This window comes from Raphanus sativus, unplaced genomic scaffold (assembly GCF_000801105.2).
Source record: "Raphanus sativus cultivar WK10039 unplaced genomic scaffold, ASM80110v3 Scaffold0088, whole genome shotgun sequence".
Taxonomy (NCBI): domain Eukaryota; kingdom Viridiplantae; phylum Streptophyta; class Magnoliopsida; order Brassicales; family Brassicaceae; genus Raphanus; species Raphanus sativus.
Genome location: NW_026615410.1, coordinates 14,005 through 29,063, shown reverse-complemented (window position 1 = coordinate 29,063; position 15,059 = coordinate 14,005). Strand labels below are relative to the sequence as shown.

Below are 15,059 nucleotides of genomic sequence, written 5' to 3'. Positions count from 1 at the left end.
GGCGAAACCGGGGAAGAGACGGAAGAGAATCCCCAGACGAACAATTTTGACGACAGGAAGAGAAGCTCCGGCGGCGGCACGCACGCTCACGCGCCGGCCGCTCGCCGGAGAAAAATAGATCTACTTTCTCTCTCTAATCACAAATATTTATTACCGATGAGCATTATTATTGGTTATGATTTTAATAACTTTATTGATTTATAAGTTGCTACACCAAGAGTAGATGGACATATTAATCGTTTTTGCTTGTTACCATCATGCAGGTGAATGAAACATAAAAGAATCAAGACGTCAAAACGCTGGAGAAAACGCTACCAATGTTACACATTCTCTCAAACACCAAATTGCGTATAGAAGTACTCACGTTTTTCAGATCTTTAAGGTCAGCCTCACACGAAGATATAATGTCCAAGGCTTTAGAAGCTGCCTGAGGTACTAGCTCGTACGATTTAGACCTCGCAAACACTTGAGCTCCCTCGATTGCTGTAACGGCTAATTCATAATCTATCGCACAAATCTTATAAGTGTTCTTGAGATACGGATCAGTCGTTGTTGTCGCTAAGTCTTTCATCGCCGAAAGATTCATATTGCCAAACACTCGCGTCTTTTCGAGGACCATATCCACAAGACCACCTAGGTCGAGGGCTATGGTTACCGCAGAAGAGGTTTGCCAGATGCAGAAAGTAATGTTATCAATTGGCGGTTTTGCGCAGAGTTGGTTAAGTAGTTCTGTTGTGACTTTGTCAGTCGGAGAAAAAGATGAAGACAGAGGGGTGATTGTTATGATAACGAGAAGAGGAAGAATTGAAAACACGTTTCTTGTGACGGAAGATAAAGCCATTGCCTTGAGTGTGCAAGAAGCGCTATGTGGTTTTTAGATTTGAGGAGTGGTTGTTCCTTATCAATTGATTATATAGAAAATACTTTCCTCTCTTTCTCTCTATAGGAATGTCCAAACTATTTAAGAAAAAGATCACATGAAAACTATATCCATTGACTTGATTATTTAACACCCTATATGCTTAGGGATTTTTAATAAAATGCAACTGTTATAGCAAAATTAATAAGAATATCCAAATTAGCTATTGCATACTAATGACTTCACTACAGTTTTCTCTAATTTATTGTTTGTATCATTGTATCATTGTATCATTGTATCAGTATCACAGATTTTTTTTTTGTTAGTTGAAACTTTTTGAAGATTGCAAGAGTAAAACGAAGCATTTATTTTGTTAATTATATTAAAAGCCTATTTTGGCATGAGATCTTTGTGTGCCTCTCTGTATCTGTATCCCCAATTATAATAAATTTTTGGTTAGTTGAAACATTTTGGAGATTGCTAGAGTAAAACGAAAACATTTATTTTGATCTAATCAAATGAACTTAGTTGAAAAGAACAATATAATTACTAAGTACTACATAATAGTTTCATTTTCTAACAATATCAAACTTCTAGAGTTAAATAATTATTATTATATCAACTCTTTTATTAAAAAAAAAACTATTTTGGCAGGTTTTATCTTGGTGAGGGACTGAGAGTAATGAAATCTTGACCCGGATTTGTTTCTTTTGGCGACATATCTAATGAAACCTTTGCAAGCTAGAAACTCTATACATTTAAAGAACACAATTGCTCTTCGCTTGCGCTAAATTTCATTTTCTAATGTCCACATCACTAGTAGTCTCCGCAACTGACTTGAGCCATCTTGCAAGATTGATCAAGAACGGTGTGTAGACAAAGTAGCAAGTTGTTGTCCAAGTGACCAATCCCTTCACCATTGAAAAGACAAGAAATAACAGAAACACTCTTTTACATTATTCTTGCTTCAATAAGATGCATGTATAAAAGCTCTTTTACCTGACCAAAGATCTCTATGTTTGCTTCTGGATAGTACCACAGATGAAAGAATCTGTTAAGTCATGTTATGTTACGTTAATCTTTAAGACTTCTTTATATCTAGAAAACAAAGACATGGGCTAAATGATTGAATCCCGCGGTTTTACTTACTGCATAATAGGGATTTCGGCTAAGGACAGGCGACACCGAGGAGAGAGGCGACGGTGAAACCAAGCCAGGTTCTATTTAGAGAGAACCATAGAAATTCTGCTAAGGCAAATAGAATGTATGCTTCTACGTTGTCTGAAACTCCAGCTTTGTACATTTCAGCACTTAGCTCTAAGAACAACACCAGTGCTCTGTTTCATTCATCAAACCATACAAAGTAGTCACTTCTACCGTACGTCCCACATTTAAGTAGTCTGCTAAACACACAGCAACAACACTTACAAGAGTGAAATTACGGTTTTGTCCAGGCTACCACGTGGAGGCTTTGTAGAGGTTTTATCATCCAGTAGAAGTTGCAGTAAACCTACTGTGCAGTAAAATAAGCCAAGCAAGAACGGGACCTGAAGAAGTACACACATGTTACTTGGTTGCAATATTAGAATGTTTATGAAATGATTTCAAAGTCATTGAGAGACTAGTTACCCAGATGCTGGTGTGAAGAGGACCGATTTGAAAAGCTCCGTTTTTGTAAACCACGAGATCGACGCGTGAGTGGAGACCATCGAGAAGAGGACCCAAGACGAAGCCTGAACCAAAGAGCGAGAGACTTGTTGGGAGGATCCAAGATTTTGAGGTACCGGTTTTGCTCTGCCTCTGCTGATTCAGGCAGAGGATTTTTCGAACCGGTGAACGGTTTAGCCCATTTGGTTTTGATAGTCTGATGAGAGTTGTTGAAGGAGAAGATATCGCTGAGACAAACATCTTTCTGTTCCGTCCATACAAAAAAGTAAAATAAATAAATAAAATTTGATGTCTCGAATCTGTTTGAAGAAGGGTACAAAATGTATTTATTAAATATCAAAATTAATAACAATTAAATAAAATCATCGTTCTAAAGTATATATTAGTATAAATAAAAAAATTAAGCAAATTTCCAAAATGTTTTTTTTTAGTTTTTGTTCTTAAACTTGCATTAAATATTAAAGTGATCAAAATATGACTTACTAAAATTTTTATTATCATTAATATATTTAGTTGATCTAATTAAATAAATATTTTTATTTTTTCAGTTTGGTTTACTTCGGTTTGATTTGGATCGATTTGGATTCGGTTATGTTAGTTCAGTTTGGTTTGGTTTTTTCGCCTGTGAAGTATTATCTTGCTAATGAGATTTAGACTCATAAACCTTGTCACAATATCTAGTGATTAACTTTGTAGCATGTCACAATCTCTGGTGATTATATTACTTATCAAGTCTGTATGAAATCAGAGGCGGCCCTTGGACCAAGCCAAGGAAGCCACTGCTTTCGGCCGTTTCATTATACATATTATTTCGGCCACATTTTCACAAAATCTCCCTGTAGTCTAGTGGTAAAACATGAAAGCTAAAGATTTCCATACACCAACCCTGGGTTCGAATCCCAACCAACATGGCCGATTTTTTATAATTTGCTTCTGGTCCTAATTTTCCTAGGACCGGCTCTGTATGAAATGGGCATCAGAGTCACCCTTGAGAGTTGAGACTCTTAAGTCTCAACAGGAATACGATTGTGTAAACAAATCTTCAAAAAAAAGAACATGCTATTGATATAGAAATGCGAAACGAAAGTACAAAAACAAAAACACTTACTAAGTTTCATGAAGGCTATATAAAAGCATCTTAAGTTCTTAAGAGCATCTCCATTGAGAGTTCTTGAGGGAGGTTCACACCTTTCCCAAGAAAAAAAAATATTAAAATAAACAAATCTCATGAACCTCTCTCCACCGAAGTTCTTCCCGGTGAACCCCTCTCTCCTGAAGTTCATCACTGTAGCGTGGGTCCCACGTGTCGTGGCGGCCCACGATTGGTCTAATTTTTTTTTTTTTTTTTTAAAATCAAAAAGAAAAATGAAAAAGTTTAATAATTAAAATTGAAAAGATGAACCCCAAGAGGGGGTTCACCAATGGAGATGCTCTAATAAGGAGAGAAAAAAAGGAGATCGTACCAATTTTTCCATCAACATCAAATTGGTATGAGCGATAACCAGCTTCTACCGCACACCATGGCGTTAGCAGCTTTGGCATCCATGGAAAGAACATACTCCGGAGGCTCTCTTATCTCCGAAACATAAGCATCGTACGACGTTGCACGTGAGATCGGTATAGAGAGAATGTCACGAGCTACACGTGAGAGGATTGGATACTTCTGGCTCTCTTCTTTCCACCATTCCAACGCTTTGAAGTCTTTGTTCCACTCCATAACCGGCTCTTTGAGATAGGAATCGAGTTCATATTCTTGAAACTCTCTTGAACATCCTCCTTCAAACTTTAGATATTCTTTAAACAAAACAAAATCCTCGTATGCATCTGCCTTCTTCTTCTCTACTTCATCACCATAACCTTCATCATCATCACCGTCTTCTTCTTCTTCTTCAAAATTAATTGTAGCAACAGGGCATATTGGTTTATGACAGATATCATTAGCTGCATAGCGAGCATACACATTACGTAAATAGTCCAAAACGGTCTCAGCCTTGGAGCAATCATCATTATCCACCTTCTTTGAGCAGTAAAAATCAATGTACTTCATCTTAAACCGAGGATCCAACACAGAAGCAGTAGCCAAAACAAGAAACATATCATTCCAATACTTATCAAACATCTTCAACATCCTTTCACCTTTCCACAAAAAATAATCACCATCACCATCGCCATAACCATCACCACCACTAGCAACCTCTTGCTCCAACATCACCTTCAGCTCCGCAAGAAGGTGAAAGTAGACATTAGACGTCGAATACCCTCCCTCAAAAATCTCTTCCGCAACCTTATAGATGACACCAGCGAGCCTACAAAAGGTCCGAATCTTCACCCATTCTTCATCAGATGGTTTATCATAATCATCGTAAATCTCATCCTTCGAAAACGCATCCTCTTTTTGCATATCAACGGCTTGCTGGAGATGATACAGTCTCACATTCCAGTTGGTAGATGAAAAACTTCCCCATCCAACCAACATGCGAACCTCCTCATACAACGACCAGCTAAACTCGCTGTACAGATCATTAACCATTAACCGGAACAGATCAGAACAGCAATAGACCACGAAAACTGGTAGGTTAACCGGACTATCCATACACTTCATGATAGCATCAACGTTCTTTTCGTCAAAACCTTCCCGGTTAGGGAGCAGTATAGTGGAGACCTTGTCCTGAACCTCGAAATCCTGAACAGCTTTCCTGAAGTGGTAGACGTAAATGTCGTTGAGAGGTATCGAAACGCCGGTGGTGAAGCCGAGGATCCAGCTCCTGACGTTAAAGTTATCGTCGACGAAATGAGCAGTCAAGCAGGTGTAGTCTCGGGCCGATTCGTCCCCGCTAATCATCCATTCGTAAGAGAGGGTTAGCTTTCCTTGGAAGTCATTGAGAAACGTCTTGGCCTTTATTTTTTGTGCTTCGTAGATCTTAAGTACTTCTTTCCTGATGGTTTTAGGGTTTATCTGAAGCCAGATCGGCATAGCGTCATGACCTTCTGTCTCATTCTCTTCAAAATCATATTCGGAATCGTCCGAGTTTTGGTTCTTCATCGAATCTAACAAGGAATAGTATCAGAATACTATCATGCATACAGACGAACACTTGAGACAAAAGTTAAAAGCGACGATATCTAGAATAAACCCTAGAAAACTAGGTACTTACATCGGTACAAAATCATGAGAAGACAAACCTCTTTGGAAACAAAAAAAATATGACAAGGAAGAAGAGATTATAGAACCTGAATCGGATGCGAGGTCACTGTTGTCCATAACAAGGGTTGCTGTTCTGTCTTCTGTCTGTGGGGAGACGAAGGGAGAGAGAGGAATACTAGGGTTAATATAAAAGACGGTTCAGATTCTCAATGTTTTTTTTTTTTAGAACTTTCTGATTGTCAATGTTTAAATCTTTGTAGGATCTTATTTATTGTTTAGGTGGGAATGCTAACCTCACATACGTGGCGACCAGTTATTGAATAATCAGACGGTAGCTAATGTCAAGTTGGGGACGGATGTGATTAAACGAAATTTCATAAAATCTATAAAATATTAGTTTTTCATTTTTAGTTAAGAAAATAAAACAAGAGTAGATTGAGTTTTCATGAAGACAATACATATATAGCATTCTTAGTAACGACTTGGCCATATCAACGTCGCTGGCCAGCTCTCGCCGCACATCATGGCGTTCAAAAGTTTACCCTCCAATGCGACAATAAACTCTGGACACTCTCTTTTATCCGCAACATACGCACGGGTCGACGTGCCACGAGAGATTGGAATCGAGAGAATGTCACGAGCTACTCGGGAGAGGATCGGGTACTTCGAGCTCTCTTTCCTCCACCAGTCCAGTGCATCGAAGTCTTTGCTCCACTCCAAAACAGGCTCTTTGAAATAGGAATCAAGCTCTGACGACTCATGAAACTCTCTTGAACATCCTTCAAACTTGAGATACTCTTGAAAGAAAGCAAAGTCCCCATAACCGTCAGGCTTCTTCTCTTCCTCTTCTTCTGACTCGTCTTCGAACATGTACATGAAACAGCGTGGAGCTGGTCCACGTTCTGGTAGTGGACGTATCTCGCTAGCTGCGTAGGAAGAATACAGATTCCGTAAGTAGTCAGTCTCAGCTTTTGAACCTTCATCATCACTATTCTTCGAGCAGTAAAAGTCTAGATACTTCATCTTGAACCGAGGGTCCAACACTGAAGCAGTTGCCAACACAAGAAACAGCAATGTAAGATTACTCTTTAACTTTTACCTTAAAAAAAGAAAATTACTCGTTAATTTAACCTTCGCTATAGCTATAGTACCCAATAAACGAGAATTGTGAAAAAATCAATTTATGGTTCAAAGGATTGGGAGCAAAACCTGCAATTATATAAGAAAATTGTAAATAAGAGCTGCTATATCAAAACGACTAAGATGCATAATGGGGATAATCCAAAAGTCTTATGATGACCACAATCATCAATCTACATATTTTTCTCTAGGTAATGAAGTGCATGTCTTTCATTTAGTCTGAGTTAGCAAAGATTAGAGATCTTAAGGTCAAGTTCATACACTCTTGACGATAGATTGTTTACTTAACACGTTCTTGTTCCCGCATAGGTCAATCCTCTGGAACACCGAACACCATAACACGATCAAAATAAATGCAACCAGTTTACTACTACATTGATTGAGGAAAGTTGTTGTTAAGCAAAAGAACAAAAAAATATTCTGCCTTAAATTTGCATGGAAATTTATTAAGTTGTATCGAACCGAATGTATTGGTTCCCTTTCGTCTAACTCTAATGGTTCGGACATAGTCTTTTGTCTTTTCATGGGTTCGGTCACCAAAGTGCTTGGGCCGGTTCAGAAACATTGCGAGGCCTAACTATATTTTAAAGCCCATAATGGCCCAGTTACCTTTACAAACCGTCGCTCATGTAGGGTTTCTGCATCTTCAAACTGGTATCCGGAACAAAAGCAGAGTACTTTTTATGTCGGAATCAAATCTTGTTATTTCGAAATTGAAGCTTGAAGTTATCTAATTTTCTGTCAAATACATCGATCCATATTGAAATTAGGAAGAGTTGAAGAGGATGTCGGAGACGGTGAAATCTAGGAGAGGATTCGGATCCCGATCTGCTTGCAAAAAGTCCAACAGTTCATGCAAAGATGGGAGCTTTACAGAGAAGCACCTCCTTGGTGAAGCAACGAAGAAGGATTTACCTGCAAAATCAAAAAAGCTCAACACTTTATCCAAAGATGGGAGCAAGGAGACGACGAGTATGGTCGATCTTCCAAGAGATTTGGCAGAGGAGGTGTTGTCCAGGCTTCCGGTGACATGTCTGAGAGGAGCAAGATCATCCTGCAAAAAGTGGAACACTTTAACCAAAGCTGAGAGCTTTTTCAGAAAGCACATGGGCGAACAAGCATCGGCGGCGGAGGAGTTAACGGTGGTCATGGTGATAGAGTTTCGGGTTTATTTGATGGCACTCAATCTCCCATCGATAACCTGTCAAGGTAGCCTTGACAATTCAGATCGAGTTGATATATCACTAGTCTATCACTGCGACGGTCTATTGTTATGCATCGCAAAAGACTTGGCTAGTTTCCTTGTCTGGAATCCTTACACGAGTCAAACCTTGTGGCTCGAGCCCCCCCGAAGTCCTCCTCACCCTAGACTGGACTGCTATTCCTATGCTATAGGATACGAGAATAGCAGCAGCAAATGCTACAAAATTTTGAGATTTATTGATCGTCTCCGCAATGACTTTGTAGAGCATGAAATCTACGACTTAAGCAGCCCCTCTAATTCGTGGAGGGTTCTTGATGTCACTCCCGACTGGCATATAGAGTCTTATGCACGTGGCGTGTCTCTCAAGGGAAATACTTATTGGTTTGCTCGAGAAAGGTATCCAGCTAAACCAGCAGTTGGAGAACCCTACGAGGTTGCTGATTTCTTGATCTGTTTCAATTTTACCACCCAGAGATTTGGTCCGCGTCTTGGTCTGCCCTTTCACACTGGCTTTGAATGTACGGCCACTCTTTCTAGTGTAAGAGAAGAGCAGCTTGCCGTCTTATTTCAGATTGATAATTCCTTGCATATGGAGATCTGGGTCACGACTAAGATTGAGCCTGAAGAGGTTTCGTGGAACATGTTCTTTGCAGTGAATATGGAACCATTCTTAGATTTTCAGTTTGGAATGTCACAAGGAAGTTTCTTCATTGACCAAGAGAAGAAAGTCGTCGTGGTTTTTGATAAAGACACAGATATGTGTTTCACTCGCAACATAGCTTATGTCATTGGAGAGGGTGGATATTTCAGACAAGTAGATCTCGGAGAATCTATAGAATTTCATCGTCCTTTTGGGTGCTCATATGTTCCAAGCTTAGCCCAAATCAAGCAATGAGACAGACGACCAAAGCTGAAAAAAAGAATATGAACAATTAGATTGTTAATCAGTTAATCTGCACTATCCAATATCTATGTTTCTTTGGACCAAAATAAGTCAGTTAGACAATATCTTTGTTCTCGAGCTTCCACATCCCTTGCACTAAGATCGTGTGACTCTTGATCAACTCAAACTCTGTGGTCTTTTCTTCTTTTATATTTTGACATTTTTACTAGTGATAAGTCTAATCCACTCTCTCTTTATTATTTTCCTATCAAGATGTTGGTCTCTTGTATGTCCAAGCTCTATCTTTATTGTTATACACATCTCTGTTCTTTGGTACCAATTTGCTTCATAGCAACAGATATGAAAAACAAATTTCATAAAATCTATAAAAATATTAGTTTTTCACTTTTAGGAGTTCTTTCAGTTTTTTTTTTTTTTGATCAAAGAGTTCTTTTAGTTAAGAAAAATAAAACAAGAGTGATTGAGTTTTCATGAAGACAATATAGCATTCTAATGTTTCTTAGTAACGACTTGGCCATATCAGAGTCGCTGGCCAGCTCTCGCCGCACATCATGGCGTTCAGAAGTTCTCCCTCCAATGCGACAATAAACTCAGGACACTCTCTTTTGTCAGCAACATACGCACGGTTCGACGTGCCACGGGAGACTGGAATAGATAGAACGTCACGAGCTACTCTGGAGAGGATCGGGTACTTTGAGCTCTCTTTCCTCCACCAATCCAATGCATCCAAGTCTTTGCTCCACTCCAAAACAGGCTCTTTGAAATAGGAGTCAAGCTCTGACGACTCAGGAAACTCTCTTGAACATCCTTCAGACTTGAGATACTCTTGAAAGAAGGCAAACTCCCCATAACCGTTAGGCTTCTTCTCTTCTTCTTCTTCTTCTTCTACCTCGTCTTCGAACATATAGAAAATACACCGGGGAGTTGGCTCAACAGCACGTTCCGGTAGTGGACTTATATCGCTTGCTGCGTAGCGAGAATACAGATTCCGTAAGTAGTCCAAAACAGTCTTAGCTTTTGAACCTTCATCATCACTATTCTTCGAGCAGTAAAAGTCTAGATACTTCATCTTGAAACGAGGGTCCAACACAGAAGCAGTAGCCAACACAAGAAACATGTCACTCCAATACTTATCAAACCTCTCCAAAATCTCCATACCTTTGCTGAGGAAATACTCACCATCTCCATTCTTGATCTCATCTTTCAGCATGACTTTTAGCTCCACAAGAAGATGGAAGTAGACGTTAGCCGTAGGATACTCCCCATCAAAAAGCTCTTTCCCCACTTTATAAATACAACCAGCGAGTTTGCAAAAGGTTCTAATCCTCACCCACTCTTCATCAGAAGGATAATCGTAGTAATCATACTTGTCATCTTCAAACACATCTTTGGCTTCCATATCTACAGCTGTTTGCAGTTTATGCAACGTGTGAGTCCAATGGGTAGGATACAATCTTCCATCACTCTCCCAACCAAGCAAGATCCGGACAAGGTCCATCAGCCACGACATGCGTATGTCCTTATACAAGTCGTCAGCCATCAACCGGAAAACATCCGAGCAGCAGTAGATGAGGAACACGTTAGTGTTAATCTGACTCTCCCCTCTCTCTTCTATCCAACCATCCAAACCAAGATCAACATTGTTAGGTACAAGAAGCGTTGACACCTTGCTCTCAATCTCGTAATCCTTAACAACGTTCTTGAACGAATCAAGATAAACGTCTTTCGCTTTCATATCCTGAGGAGAATGAGGATGGTAAGCCAAGATCCATTTCCTCATCTTGAAATCCTCGTTGGCGAAGTAGACGCTGATGACCATAAAATCCTGGTGGAGAATCGGACCGACGATGTCTTCGCTAGTCCATTTCCAGTCACCAAGAACCTTCCACTCGCAAGAGAGAGTTAGTTTCCCTCCTGCGTCTTTCAACAGTTTCTTGATTTTCTCTTTGCCTTCTCGGTACAGTTCGAGGATCGCGTTCTGGAGTTTAGAAGTGTCGAGGGAGAAAGTGGGGCAGACGATGTGTACCATATCGGTGATGGTAGAGTTCTCAAGGGTGGGATTGATCAAGTTACCGATGGCAACCTTGGCCATAGATCTATAACGATGCTTCTCCACTACCTCCTCATCTTCTTCTTCTTCTTCTTCTTCCTGTGGAGAAGAATCAACCACGGCCTCGTGCTTATCATCCACAGGATCGTTAAGCTTTTGTTTCTTCTTCATACCTACAAAAAAATCCCCATAGGCAGAGTTATACATTCAGACTATAACATATAAACAGAGAAAACAACCTTACACATATATAAATATTACATGCAAACACTATAATGACTACAGAACATATATTCAAAAGGACGCCTATGCGCAGATACAGAGGAAGATTCATGACAATTGTAAACACATTCAGACATAAACAGAGAAACAATTTTATATATATATATATATATAGAAAGACACTAGATCAGTACAGTACAGTACATATAGACAATAAGAGGGAGACAGTATAGAGATACAGACAAAGGTAGATTCGCAAAACGAACAGAATGAACCCTAGAATCTGGGGATAAAATCCATTAACTAGACTTTAGCTCTCAAGAGAGACATGATTTGATGAAACGAAATAGGGAAGAAGATATAAGACCTGAACCTGAACCGGATTCGAGGTCACTGTTGTCCATAACAAAGTTGCTTTCCCTGGAGGAGACGAACGGAGAGAGAGAGAGGGGGGGGGGGAGGATTTAGGGATTTAGGGGTTTCGATGCTTTAAATCTTTGTAAAGTTTCCTATTTATGATTTAGGCGGGAATGCTACTGGAGTAGAGTCTCTGAACTGGCTGGAGTCTTTACTGTCCCTGTGGACGGCTGAGATCGTTTCGATTATATTTTGTATGTTTGGTTATGGGTCGATTAAATCTGATGAATTAATGGGCCTATATTTTCGGCCTGTTAGTCATTTTACACCTGGAACTGAAAGGCTGAAATCTGAAAAATCCCAAACTCTCGCCATCGAATTATTTCTCTTCTCACAGTCTGTCTGAATTCGACATATCGCCGGTAGGAATTCGATCTATTTGTGGGACTTTATTCATTTCATCTTATTGACGATTCCAGTAGAGATTCAGATTGGTATTTCAATGGATGCTGGTTTCTATTCAAAAACAAAAGATTTGATTTTTCTTTTTACTCCCAATTGTTAGATTACTATACAGAAATAAGGCCTTTTTTTTTTTTTTTTTTTTTTTCATTTTTGCTTGTTCTTTCGTCGACTACAGCTTCAGGGTTTTTAGTTTTTTACGTTTCTGATCGATAAGTGCGAATCTTGTTGTGGCTGTTACAGGACAATAAACCGTAACTGAAGCACGATGCCGACTCTACAAGGCTCTTTGCCTCCTGAACTCGCTAACAATGTGGTTAGGGTCTGTATCATCTGTTTCATTTTTTTTTATTACAGTGTCCTGCTTAAATTGTTTTTTCTTTTTCTTACTGAACTATTCGTCTTTTTCCTTATGGGCAGTTGTACCGAGAATGTCTTCGTAGAGCTACATTCATTGGTAAGCAGGTGAGGCTTCTCCTCTCAACATATTTGTTTCTCTCTAGCTTTAGACACTTTTGTTGCTTTGAATCGGTTTGTGTTTAGTAGGAATCCCATTCCCATTCCTGTTTCTAATATGATATTTGATTAGATTAAAGAAACTAAATCGAATGCTGATTGAAGTTTATCAATCTTCTTTACCCTCCCATACTCTTTACTTTTTTATTTGCTTTATAGAAATATTTGGCTTCTCTGCGATAGATTTGGCATGGGAATAAACCTTTTTTATACTGTTTACTCTTACAGCAACACAACACTGAGCTGGTGGTTGGTATGGTGAGGCAGCAATTTAAAAAACACATGAATGAGACCGACCCCGAGAAGATTCAGAAGTTAAAGGATGAGTGAGTTGTTTTCGTTTTTCTTTTTCTTCTCCCTTGTGAATGCTATAACCTGTAATATATATGCACGGTATCACTGCTGCATAGATCACACTCTCATCTCGTGAACCACTCTTGGAATTTTATCGTCTTATCTGACAAGTTTGGAACGACATCTCAGCATGTTTTGTGTTTGTATTTGGCAGTGCTGCTCGGGGACTCATTAACCACATGTTGTTTGAGTCGGAGAAGCTAACAGGACGCAAGGTTAGCCAGAGAACCTGATGCAGCCTCGTTGCAGAATCTCATTGTTTTACTCTCTCTGGTTCATTGTTAGCCAATGATGCAAGCTAGTTTGGCTTTAATAAAAGAGTTTGTCATAGCTTAAATGTTTCATAACATTGATCAAAGTGGTTCTATACTTCTAATCGAATCATACAGTTCTTCCCCTTTGGTTTGGATACTTCTAGAAAATCAGTACAATTTTAGATTTTGACGAAATAAATCTAAAAAGGAACCTTTTCGAGTGAGATTATGTACACGGCTTCCTTAACAACAACATTATCTGCAGATATAAACTTGATAGGCCAGAAAGTTTTATTTTTTTTAAGAAAAGGCATGCTAAGAACGCAACCAACGTTGAGCCAAGAATGCTAAAAATATAACTGTTGTTCCTCCTGTAATTAGAAAGTATAACATGAATCCAAGATATGATCGTCTTTACTGTTGCTCATAAATACAAAAAAAAAAACAAGTCCTTGTAGAACCTAAATGTTCTAAGCAACAAAGATTCTCATGACTTCAAGCTGTGTCTGCTTCCTTCTTCAACGACTCATCCTGAGATAAAACAGAATTTCCCAAATGAACAAAACACACATATGAGATTGTGCATGATCTATGTGGAAGAGTGATTTAATCATATGATAAAGCCGGATGGAACTAATATATCGCAAACGTAGAAACATCAAAGCATTCAAACTACACACACCTTAATACAGACGTAGATGTAATGAACATCAGGGCTTTTGCCTATTGCTGATTCCACTGAACTTCCCTCAGCATCTAGAGGAATGGGTTTCGTCAGTTCCCATTTCGACGTTTCTAATGGTTGATGATGATCTGTTAAACTTTTGTCTGCAACAATATCAAGTTTCATTTAGCACAGATACTACAAGATACGAACCACAAAGGAGGGTTACTGAAGTATAGCAGACCTATCACATGGAGTTTCGTCGTCCAAGAGCGTGAGTCTTTAAACAACCTAAGTCGGTAATCCGGAGCTCCATATGTAATCTACAGACAAACTCATCTAGAAAAATCAAATGTGCAATAAACAAACAAAAAAGAAACACACATAAATCATAACCTCGAAGACTTTACCAGGATGTAGACTCCTTTATCCTTGAGGACCCTATAGTTTATTCATCAAACTGCTTCATTAATATGTGAAAATGATCAAGAAAGAAATATAAATTTGTGGATATATAAATAGTACCTCCAAACTTCCTCAAGCATCTGCGTTGAGTGTTGTCTCGAATTGCTCCCACACTAACCATTGAAAAAAAAAAGGATCAGACTTTCTAGTGAAGAAATAAAAAATCTTAGAGATAAAGAAAGTAAGTAGACATCCCTCACCAAAATAGAGTCTAAGGTTCCTTTATCAATGACAGCATCAAAAGAACCATCTCCAAACGCCTTCATATCACGCACATCCATCTTCAAATCTGCTTTTTTTTTCCACACACACATAAAAGACAAAAAAAGAAAAAAAACATTCTCCCACAAAATTTGGAGAGTAAACAGAGACGTTTACATTTGAGGCGAGGACGGTCGGAGTATTTCTTAACCATAGCATCGATCACCACAGAGGAGATATCGATGCTGATCACGTCTTCGTACCCGTCGTCGACCATTCCTTCGCTGAACGCTGAGTTTCCGCAGCCGATGACGAGGACGGGGTGGGGACGGTTAGGGGCGTAGAGATTGATGAGAGGAGACAATGAAGTGTAGCTTTGGTACCAATCGAAGGGATCGGATTCGTTCGTGTAGCGTTCGTCCCAGTACCATTGCTCGCTGTATGATTGTGTTGGCGTCGTCTCTGTCTCCATCTCGTCTTCTCCGTCGTCGTAAAACTAATCACACTAACTAACTGCTTTTTCGTAGATTCTTTTTGTTTTTTTTTTTGTTTTGGTTCTCGAATCAAACGAAGGGGAGAGAGAGAAAAGAGGAG

The 15,059-nt window shown here is 39.2% G+C and overlaps 6 protein-coding genes and 1 pseudogene across 9 annotated transcripts; 2 read left to right on the top strand and 5 right to left on the bottom strand.

Annotated features, from left to right (window-relative positions):
- Positions 1-283: 283 nt before the first annotated feature.
- Positions 284-841, bottom strand: LOC108858900 (uncharacterized). Its single transcript, XM_018632753.1, has one exon. The coding sequence runs from the start codon at positions 839-841 to the stop codon at positions 284-286; it is 558 nt and encodes a 185-aa protein (XP_018488255.1).
- Positions 842-1,342: 501 nt separating this feature from the next.
- Positions 1,343-2,869, bottom strand: LOC108860233 (uncharacterized; annotated as a pseudogene).
- A 1,138-nt stretch (positions 2,870-4,007) lies between these two features.
- LOC108858911 (zinc finger BED domain-containing protein RICESLEEPER 2-like) lies at positions 4,008-5,923 on the bottom strand. Its single transcript, XM_018632763.2, has 2 exons — positions 5,759-5,923; positions 4,008-5,575 (listed from the first exon to the last, which is right to left on the bottom strand). Exons 1-2 carry the CDS (start codon positions 5,787-5,789, stop codon positions 4,008-4,010), a joined length of 1,599 nt encoding a protein of 532 aa, XP_018488265.1. The 5' UTR covers positions 5,790-5,923.
- A 1,544-nt stretch (positions 5,924-7,467) lies between these two features.
- Positions 7,468-9,165, top strand: LOC108859099 (putative F-box protein At3g17620). Its single transcript, XM_018632945.2, has one exon. It carries the CDS (start codon positions 7,598-7,600, stop codon positions 8,909-8,911), a length of 1,314 nt encoding a protein of 437 aa, XP_018488447.1. The 5' UTR covers positions 7,468-7,597; the 3' UTR covers positions 8,912-9,165.
- A 91-nt stretch (positions 9,166-9,256) lies between these two features.
- On the bottom strand, positions 9,257-11,648 carry LOC108858910 (zinc finger BED domain-containing protein RICESLEEPER 2-like). The gene is made up of 2 exons (XM_056995949.1): positions 11,560-11,648; positions 9,257-11,143 (listed from the first exon to the last, which is right to left on the bottom strand). Exons 1-2 carry the CDS (start codon positions 11,594-11,596, stop codon positions 9,420-9,422), a joined length of 1,761 nt encoding a protein of 586 aa, XP_056851929.1. The 5' UTR covers positions 11,597-11,648; the 3' UTR covers positions 9,257-9,419.
- Positions 11,649-11,851: 203 nt separating this feature from the next.
- LOC108861313 (uncharacterized) lies at positions 11,852-13,278 on the top strand. 4 transcript variants are annotated; one of them, XM_056995951.1, is made up of 5 exons: positions 11,852-11,971; positions 12,255-12,327; positions 12,432-12,476; positions 12,756-12,853; positions 13,036-13,278. In XM_056995951.1, exons 2-5 carry the CDS (start codon positions 12,280-12,282, stop codon positions 13,112-13,114), a joined length of 270 nt encoding a protein of 89 aa, XP_056851931.1. In that variant the 5' UTR covers positions 11,852-11,971; positions 12,255-12,279; the 3' UTR covers positions 13,115-13,278. The 4 variants fall into 4 exon arrangements, with proteins under 4 accessions (XP_056851931.1, XP_018490653.1, XP_056851932.1 ...); XM_018635151.2 differs by having other exon boundaries at positions 11,868-11,971; positions 12,255-12,333; XM_056995952.1 differs by having other exon boundaries at positions 11,941-12,043.
- A 202-nt stretch (positions 13,279-13,480) lies between these two features.
- LOC108861312 (uncharacterized) lies at positions 13,481-15,041 on the bottom strand. The gene is made up of 7 exons (XM_018635150.2): positions 14,643-15,041; positions 14,465-14,553; positions 14,325-14,377; positions 14,210-14,240; positions 14,044-14,122; positions 13,818-13,963; positions 13,481-13,666 (listed from the first exon to the last, which is right to left on the bottom strand). The coding sequence occupies exons 1-7, from the start codon at positions 14,935-14,937 to the stop codon at positions 13,631-13,633; spliced, it is 729 nt and encodes a 242-aa protein (XP_018490652.1). The 5' UTR covers positions 14,938-15,041; the 3' UTR covers positions 13,481-13,630.
- Between the last annotated feature and the right edge of the window lie 18 nt (positions 15,042-15,059).

Bases quoted from the DNA above. Each gene is read 5' to 3' on its own strand.
- LOC108858900 (XM_018632753.1), bottom strand. From the start codon at position 841: ATGGCTTTATCTTCCGTCACAAGAAACGTGTTTTCAATTCTTCCTCTT.
- LOC108858911 (XM_018632763.2), bottom strand. From the start codon at position 5,789: ATGGACAACAGTGACCTCGCATCCGATTCAG. The intron at 5,576-5,758 runs GTTCTATAATCT...ATTCCTTGTTAG, and splicing joins TGACCTCGCATCCGATTCAG to ATTCGATGAAGAACCAAAAC.
- LOC108859099 (XM_018632945.2), top strand. From the start codon at position 7,598: ATGTCGGAGACGGTGAAATCTAGGAGAGGATTCGGATCCCGATCTGCT.
- LOC108858910 (XM_056995949.1), bottom strand. From the start codon at position 11,596: ATGGACAACAGTGACCTCGAATCCGGTTCAGGTTCAG. The intron at 11,144-11,559 runs GTCTTATATCTT...ATTTTTTTGTAG, and splicing joins CGAATCCGGTTCAGGTTCAG to GTATGAAGAAGAAACAAAAG.
- LOC108861313 (XM_018635151.2), top strand. From the start codon at position 12,280: ATGCCGACTCTACAAGGCTCTTTGCCTCCTGAACTCGCTAACAATGTG. The intron at 12,334-12,431 runs GTCTGTATCATC...CCTTATGGGCAG, and splicing joins TCGCTAACAATGTGGTTAGG to TTGTACCGAGAATGTCTTCG. The intron at 12,854-13,035 runs GTGAGTTGTTTT...TGTATTTGGCAG, and splicing joins ATTCAGAAGTTAAAGGATGA to TGCTGCTCGGGGACTCATTA.
- LOC108861312 (XM_018635150.2), bottom strand. From the start codon at position 14,937: ATGGAGACAGAGACGACGCCAACACAATCATACAGCGAGCAATGGTAC. The intron at 13,964-14,043 runs GTCTGCTATACT...ATATTGTTGCAG, and splicing joins GACGAAACTCCATGTGATAG to ACAAAAGTTTAACAGATCAT. The intron at 13,667-13,817 runs GTGTGTGTAGTT...GTTTTATCTCAG, and splicing joins ACATCTACGTCTGTATTAAG to GATGAGTCGTTGAAGAAGGA.